The sequence below is a fragment of the Gouania willdenowi genome, chromosome 7, assembly GCF_900634775.1.
Source record: "Gouania willdenowi chromosome 7, fGouWil2.1, whole genome shotgun sequence".
In the NCBI taxonomy this organism is placed as follows: Eukaryota; Metazoa; Chordata; class Actinopteri; order Blenniiformes; family Gobiesocidae; genus Gouania; species Gouania willdenowi.
The window spans coordinates 31,023,280-31,032,614 of NC_041050.1; the positions used below are offsets into that span (position 1 = coordinate 31,023,280).

At 36.8% G+C, this 9,335-nt stretch overlaps 1 protein-coding gene across 1 annotated transcript in view; it reads left to right on the forward strand.

The window, feature by feature from the left end:
• Positions 1-5,727, forward strand: part of cpne5a (copine Va) — a 126,654-nt gene extending 120,927 nt beyond the window's left edge. The window contains exon 22 of the mRNA XM_028452977.1: positions 5,685-5,727. Coding sequence (XP_028308778.1) covers positions 5,685-5,692 — 8 coding nt within the window. The 3' untranslated portion in view covers positions 5,693-5,727. The remainder of the gene's footprint in view (positions 1-5,684) is intronic.
• The last annotated feature ends 3,608 nt before the right edge of the window (positions 5,728-9,335 follow it).

Genomic DNA, 9,335 nt, shown 5'->3' on the forward strand with positions numbered 1-9,335 from the left:
CAGAAAAACATACATTTTTCTCAAGTCAGCCTGCCTTGGCCTTGGGCCTCACTCCCAGTGGCCTAGTCAACACTTATTGTAAAGGTGACAAATCTCTTCCCGTTTATTGGTAAGCTAACAGTGACTCCAAGATCTGTAAATGCGACCATTTACAGACGAGCCCATGTTTGCTCTAGCGGTTAGGTTATATTATGATTCAGTCCTGTTTATGCGGACTGTAAATCATAACCAGCTACATCAGAATTTGAATATCTTCCAGTTTATTGAACCAGTAAATGCGACCATTAACATACGAGCCCATGTTCGTGTATGTGATTGCAAATGTAATGTTATTTTTATGAGATATGAAGAAGAATAGTTTATTTTCTTTTGTCGCGATGCGGCCCTGAGAATTTTTCCTTCTTCAAAGGGGGGCGCAGCAGAAAAAGTTTGGGAACCACTGTTAAATTATATCAACCCCTCAAAAGAGGAAGTTGGGTATAATCCTCTCCCATTTTTACTTATAGATCCAAACTGAGATAAGGTAATAAAGTTTAGTCGTACAGCACTGTAGTTCCTCTACAATATGACATTTAATCCAACAGGAAATGTATATTACATGTTGAAACTGATGTGTACAAGATATTTTTGGAATAATTATTTTGGATCCTTTTGGAATAACAATCAATAATAAATTGCTCAGAACGAGTGAATGTGGTGTTGTGCATTCCCCAGATTAAATGTCCAATAGATAAACATTAGCATGAAACTCAAGTCTCTGAGAGAAAAGATGGACATAGCATCATTACATTTATCACAGTTATTTAAGAATATTTCATGTAGCTTCTTTGATTGAAAGTGTTTGCGTCATGGTTAGGGTTGTTATTTTTGAATGTTTTTCACCTTTGAAAGAATGTTTAAACTTCTGTGAGATCCCCTGGAGAAATCACGAAACTACCTTTTTGAAATTAACAAATAATCTCTATATAAAATGAACTTTGTGGTAACTATTATGCAATCAAAAACACCAAATTGTATTGAAAGGTATTTTTCTGACGTTTTTATCCACTTTATTTTCCTTTTTGTTGGAAAAAGAAGGTTTGTTCCCTCTTGTTTTTATGATCTTGTAGGCTGAATGCTAATTATGTACATATAGAGACTATACAGTGCCAACATGTGCTAGGTTGTTAAACTTGGCCTCTTTAGGCACAGAGCATGTCTGTGCCAAAGTGGCAGAAAGTTAGTCGACTTTCATCCGATGTCACGTGTTTCATTGCATACTTGGGATGGTGATTTAAAGAAAAAACCTCCACGTCCAGCATGCTGCATCTCTGCTTTCTTTCCATTTGCTTTTAGACACACAATGTATGGTTTCTTCTTCTCACTGCTCCCATTTTTAATCCCAGGTTGTTTAAATACCTCTCTTGGTCTCTGACTTGCATGCTGAACAATTTCCAAACCAGGTGTTGGACATGATGCTGTTGTCATACTGTGGTTTGTGAAATGCTTTGTAATGGATTGCCTTATTTGAAGATGAATAAAATATCAACAACTTTGGCAGAAAACTAGGTGATTTTATTTTGCTGCACTGCAAGATTATTCACTTTTTTCCCGCTCTGCTGTAAAACATCTGGATTAAGTCGTTTATTGCACAGAGCAATAACTATTTTGTCATCATTATACTGTTAATCTAAAACAGTGGCCTCAAAATTGTCAGCAGGGATGGTTCCACAGCCCGACACTGGGTTGCCTTTAGGGCTGGGCAATATATCTAAATCTAAATGTTAAATATTAAATCTAAATCTGAATGTTAAATATTAAATCTAAATGTTAAATATTAAATCTAAATCTAAATGTTAAATGTTAAATACAAAATCTAAATGTTAAATACAAAATTAAATATTAAATGTTAAATCTAAATGTTAAATCTAAATTTAAATGTTAAATCTATGTCACGGGTGAACCTAAATATTTAGCTAATGTGCAAATTCACCGGAAGTACAGAAATAAAAGCTCATTGACGCGAATGAACGCAATCCACAGAGTAGCGTTACAGATGGTGGACTTGGTTAGACCTTGGAAGAACATGGGGGTCGGGAAACGCCCAGTTATATTTAACATTTAGATTTAACATTGACATTATATTTTATTAGAAAAAAATATATCACAAATTTCATAGACATTACTATATACAGTATACTATACTAGTCTATATACTATAAATATATACAATTTTTTTATGGCTGACTTTGTATTAAAATACTTGTTTTGGGAGTTGCTGCTTTCTCTACTTCTCAGAACAGCATGAAAAGCACAGTTCTATGGATTGCTGATTGTGTCCTAGCCCAAATCCACCACTTAACAAGTCATACTACAGAACTCACTCACATATACTGTCCCTTATGGGAGAAAAAGCCATAAGTGGCACATATTGTGCAGCTGTTTGTTAATAAATGTATCTGTGTGATATTTTGTATCAGCAAATTTAACCCTGAATTCTCTTTCTGGTAAGACTTTATTGGGTTAAAATTCTCAAGATTTATATCATATATCGCCATTTTGAGAAAAGTTGTAAGAGGTATAAAGAGTACTGATGTATAACCTACGAAAGTAGAAGTACTGTTACTTGATTGAAATTGCACTCAAGTACAAGTAGGTCATACACAAAATACTCAAGTATAGTAAAAAGTAGCTCAATTAAATAGTACTCAGTAAAAGTTACTTGTTACTTTCACCTCCCACGTTTATTTTTGGTAATAAATCTTGCCACGGTTTCCTTCCATACAGTAAACATCTCATGTATAAACTTAAAAAGGAAGAGACCAAATCTTGCTCAATTGGAACTTAATTTATATTCCACAAAGGCATCTGTAGAAAATAAATGTACAATTCTTTTTAAAATAAAAATAACACATATAACAGATGCTTTGTCATCATGGCTTGAATAGTGCTCGTAGAATCTTCTGCAGATGCTCTTAAAAAATAACTTTAGGTTATTTACATAACCCTGCTTCTCTGAGTATTATGAGTAAGATGTCTCACTATGGGATACACAACCCTGCGTCAGCCCTCAGAAGCCTAATCTCATTACGCCAATCCTGATTGGCCGCAGGTGGTCCCACCTATTATAAGTAGTGTGGGTGGAGGATGCTACCTCATTCAAAAATAAGCACCTCTTCTCACTCGTTTAGCAAGAAGGATTGTCTGGTGTTATGTAAATAACCTAAACAGGACAGGAGAACCACCCAAGCCACACCAGGAGACAAACAGCTGATTGCTCCTCCTGATGCTCCCAGTCATGTCCACGTAGGCGCGCATCGGACACAACACGAGGTCACTGCTCTAACTGTGAGGCAGAGAAGGCCGTGAGGTCAATAGGAGAACATGAGGGCTTCAAGACCATCCTCATATTGCTTGGGAAGAACTGAGTGCACGATGGGTGCACTGACAGCGTATGGTTGTCACTGACTCGCTTTGCTGTCGCCAGAGCCAGCAGTAACACTGTTTTCAGGGACACAAACTTCAAGTCTGCTTGTCTCAGCGGTTCAAAGGGAGGACATTTAAGCGAATGACAAAATCACTCCCACCGGACACTGAATGTGTGTCTGTCCCATCCGGTGACATCATCCCTCAAACACCCTCCACTTGCAGTCATACAGAGACCTAATGGAGGAGGCCCGAGCACTCTGTATGGTGGAAATCACATCCAGTGATAGTCCCACAGCTTACAGATTCTGCCACTCAGGGGCCAAACCCTGCTCTATGCACTTCGGGTGCGGGTAGAAGACCGTCCCCTTCCCCTGTGACAGCAGGTCCCTGCGCAACGGGAGACCTGACGGATACGTTTCACCAGCCAATCAGGATTGGCGTAATGAGATTGGGCTTCTGTGGGATGACGCAGGGGCGTGTATCCCATAGTGAGACGTCAAAACGAGTATTATGAAAGAGAACCAGCATTCAATGCTGTTTTGGCGCTGTGCATTATGTTTAATCTGGTTGGTCGGCTATGATGTGATGCATTTGATTGTTGTCTGGTCATTTCATGTTTTGTAGTTTCACAATGTCTGTTGATCATTTTAAAACAAAAAATAATAATTTACTCTGTAACTTTTTGGTGTAGAAATGTAATGACTTACTTTACTTATTTTAAAACATACTTAAGTACAAGTAAAATCACTGATTTAGAAATATATTCAAAAAAGTACAAGCACCAGTAAAAGCAATTACAGTAATGTGAGTACGTGTAATCTGTTACTTTCTCCGTTGCTCGCTGCCTTGCCTTGGTTTAAGATCCCTACCTTATATCACTGTGGTTAAATATACAGGCTAGCATCCAGTCTAATAATAATGTCAGTTGAAATATGGTTCTCTTTAGTAAAATAAACTTCTATCAAACATAGTATGGTGCATCTAGAAATGATGGATAACAAGCAGTAAAAACACAGATGAAACAGTGTGTGCCTTAAGTTATCCGTTACTGTGACGATAAGAAAACTTATGGTCATGAAGATAGATGGGGTTTTACAACTAGATTTAGTATTACTATCCTTGCTTTATGCTCTATTACTCCTAAAAGTATGAAAAGAACACTGCCATGGAGATATAACAATTATTTTACACTGAAGGAAGTGTAGACAGTCTTTCTAGTCAACTATTATTGATCTTTTTTTGAAAAAAAAAAAAGATTTGTAATATCTAGAGTTGAACATTGCTGCTTGAAGAACTTGCATCAGTTTTCTCTAATAGAAACCATAATTCCAATTTAAAGCACATGATGTAATTTGCACTGCAAAGATCGATCGTGGGACCAACGGTATTTGTTCTCTATATAAATATTCGTAGCAAGGCAGAAATGACAAACGACCAAGAGCGGCTGGGCTCACGCGGAGGAAGGAGCAGATGTGGTAATATGGTGCAGAGCCAGATATAGGATTTCTTTTTGAAGCAGCTGTGGTTGCTCAGTATCAGCGGAAAACATAAAACGTCAACGGTCATCAACGTGAAACGAGGCAAGAAATATTATGTAGTCTCCTCACTTGGACTGATCCATCGGCCACTTTTGGAGAGGGGTGTTTAGTTTTACATCAATATAGATAGATAGATAGATAGATACCTTTATTTTAGACTCAAGGTCCACAAAAAACCAAACAAACAAACACAAAAACCCATCTAAAAAGGTCTAACAGTCAATACGTTGGTCTAACAGTTGACACATTGAGAACGGCACTATTTAAAATTTTGAAAAATGTTTGAAACCTTTGTCTTCATTTTGATGTTCCTGTTTAGATTGAAGTATATGTTATTAATAATGCCTTGATATTCTTTGTTTCATGAAGTGTTTAGTGGAGTAATGGGAAAGTACATAAGTATATTAGCATGAAACCATCTTTCAAGATGCATATACCAAATATTTAGATTTTGCACATCCAACCAATGACTAAATCCAAAAGTTGCTTATTTTAAGAGCAAAAAAAAAAGATGTGTGTTGTAACATTAAATTATTGTCAAAATTAATCTAAATGTTACAATTCCCCATTCTTGTTTGAGAACATGTTCAATGTCAGAAGTAGTAGATTGCAGGAGTTAAATACCATTACCTCCATTTGGTTAGACTCATTTCTCACCTCCTATTATGCTATCAGGCTGTATTGCTGGATCAGAATAGCTTTTTGGTGCTTGATGACACTCTTTTTCCCTGTCAACAGCTTCCTGATGTGCGGTACATTTCTATCAAAATGTTCAGGTGTGGTTAACTCGGAATAAGATGAAATGACTCAACCAAAAGACCAAAAATGTTTCTGAACACTAATGGAACGGACTGGGATCATAACCAGTGTGTTGTCCACCTTCAATAATGTGTATGTAGGCTACCCTATGTGTGATGGGCAACAACTGTTCAGGATAAGAATGTATAAAACATGAATATTTATCTACTAAATGAATAAATCAATATATTTTCATTGATTACTTTGAATTTTTGAAGTAATGGAGATGACATTTATTTTTTTATTTTCACTATCAAGCAGAAAGCTTAATACACCAATGGCTTTCTGAGAATCTGTGTACCCTTTATTTTTTGGTTATTCCGTTTTAAAACCAAATCAAAACAACAAATAAACAGTGTGGTGTGGTTATTTTGTTTTTCTGATATAAAACTAAAGTGGAAATACACACTAACCAAAAACCAGATAAGCAGTGTTTTTCTGTTTTTTTAAACTTGTTCTGTTTGTGTGACATTTATGGGGGCATTAAAGTGAGAACTGAAATCCACTGCACCTCCCTGCCCAGGTCCTGGACCAGGTCTCCACACACAATAGGACTGTTTAGGATTTCTTTAAGCAGTTTTCTGGTCCTGCTCCTGTCTTGATTCAGTGTGTGGATGTTATAGCGAGTAAAAAGCTGCTCACGTTTATGTTTTGTTTCACGGTGTTCAATCCAACTAGTATCCAATTAAACTGGTGACTGACTATTGAGTGTGAGGCTGGTGTGAGGAGCAATAGATGTTAGAAAAAGAATTACAGCTTTTTTGAGGGCAGTAAGAATGTTTATTTTGTACGTTATAAATACCGCTAACAGCAGCCGTCAACACACACAGAAGTTGATCACAAGAAACGAGGAGCACCAGTAGATTCATTACACACCTCTGGTTCCTCATATCATGTGCATGTTTTACGTAACATCCATTTTTTCCCTTTTGATTTATTCATGTATTAATAACATTTCAATTTACCAGTAATGTGACTTATACGTTGCTTCTTTTTATGTCCGGACCAGGAGCAAAATTCCACCTAGTCACCAGATTATCTGGATACTATTTGAACCGTAACACTGTTTGGTAAAGTTGCAGATATTCACAAATTCGGACTTCCAGCATCAACAACTTTTTAACAAAACGTCTCCGACAAACAAGGTAGACAATATGATACAAGATAATTTTATATCAAACGCAGCAGAATAAAAGTCCGTCTGTGTGTCTGTATGGTGAGATTACAACATTTGAAGCTCTTGTCCTAGTTTCCCCGTTAAGATCCAAATATCACACAAACAGAACCAGATTTAATTTTAAAACAGTTGTTTGGTTTTTCCGTTTTTCTGTTTCTGGTTTTAAATGAATGAAACCAGAAAAACCAACCCATTTTTTCTATTTTTCAATTTGGTTTTGAAACAAAATAACTAAAGAACGAAAGGTACACAGATTTATGAGCTGTTATTTATTCTTCTCTTTGTATCTTGTCATTTTTTCTTGACTTCATTCTTGTTTTCCCTACAGCATTCCCTTACTCCCAAAGTGTGTTTCTCCTGCTTGGATTCAAATTTGTTTTCCTCAATTAAAAAAAAAAAATATGATTCCCACTCCTTCAGCTACTGATAACACCTCCAAATATTTCATTTTGTGCCACAGTGGGTTTCTCCACCACTTTAGCACCTGCATTTTCAACAATTTGTGCTTTTTTTTGCCAGGCCCCGAGTGCAGTAGCATGGTTTTTTTTCCCCCACAATACTTATGTTTACAATCAGATAAGGCTAGTTCAGAATTGTATTAATCTGCCTGTTTTCCCCCCAAATTGAGCTGTTGTCCAATCAGAAAGAAGTTAATTATTCTCATGCAGTGTATCTACAAAATGTGGTCACTTCCCTGTAATTACATGCACCGTGCAGAGGAACTAAAACGTCCACCCAGGGAGAAGGAAACAGCAGCTGGAGCCATAAATTACCAGCCATGGGTAGCACCAAGCCCTCCCTCTGCTCACCCACTTACCACCAGAACAATAACCATCAACTGGCAGCTCAGAAGAAAATCAACCTCTAATCACATAGAATTAGACTCGACTTTCTCTGACTTTTGACATGCATGCTGTGAAAAAAGCACCAAGAGGAGGATTTAGCTCAGAAGCGCTTTTTTATTATCATTCTGCAGTCATAGGCCAAATTACGTATAAAACGTGTGATCTGTAAATAACACCAACGAGTAAAAAAAAAAAGGAGGAGATCAACATTCGTTCTTCTGCCAAGAATGAGAAGAGAAGATTGCTTCTTGTCCTCTAAATGTGGAACATGTGGTTGATTTAACTCTGCATGAGGACATGGAGCTGCCAAAAGACGGTCCAGCCAAACATTTTTAATAAACAGCCACAGGCACAAAACTGAATGAAGCTTTGTTGAATATATTTGGGAGCTCAAACAAATAATTTACTACAAAGTTAGCCCTACTAACATTGACAACCTGTTTCTATAAAAAACATGTAAAAACTTCTCAATGGAAGGCCATTTTAGTGCGACAAAAACTGGGAACAAGCACTAACAATTTTTTAGTGTGTTAACTGGCAAAAACGAAATTCACGTTCTGAAAGACAGAAAGCAATCTGACCCGTTTTTTTTAAAAACACAATATTATTTAATATCGGGTCATAACATGGAAATTTTATGACCCCGGTGAAAATCACCTTTTTTGGATTAGGACATCCACATTAAAGGTGCAGTCTGCAACTCCCAGATCCCTGCCTCCCCGCTGCTCTCTTGCCCTGCCTCCAAACTTTCCAAAGTCCCTCCCTCAGAGGAGCTAACAAGCTAACGTTAGTCCGACAGCAACATCACAGAAATACAACATGCACTGTTAAAAGCATATTACTGCAGCTCTTCTCTCTCTTAATGTGTACACACCTCAGCAGCAGCAGCAACAACACAGTGTCACTTACAGTCGCCCACACGGAGGCTGCTGCGCGCACACAACACATGCACAACAGAGTTCTAGTGTAACAATTACAAATCAGATGAGTTTACCTGGTGACATGTCATGGCAGAAGCAGATAAAAGTGAGAGTAATTCATCAGTTGGCTGTATTATAATAAATAATTAAAGGTCTCACAAATGTTTTGGGAACATGTGCATTTCCATAGTAATTTTCCCATTAACCAGGTGGCTGCCGGGTTTAGCATTTACATAAATTTTCCGAAGCATATAGAATGTAAAATAAAAAACAGTATTTGACTCTATTAACTCTATTTAGCATCTTTAGGGGTGCCAATTGTAAAGTTGGGCATGCTAAAATAAGCAGTAATGTTTTGCAAAAATTAGCAACAAACCACAATTAAAAAACATGCATTTTTTTTTTTTTTTTGTTTTTTGTTACTTTTAACCATATTTACAGCAACATTTGTTTTTTTCCCTTTTAAAAATATAATATCATTGTTAAATCTAAATTGACATTTCCTGACCCCCACTTTCTTCCAAGCTCCAAACAAGTCCACCGTCCATAACACCACTCCACGGATAACGATTGTTCGCGTCATTAAGCTTTTCATTTAGATTTAGATTTAACATTTAGATTTAGATTTAATAATTAACATTTGGAATTA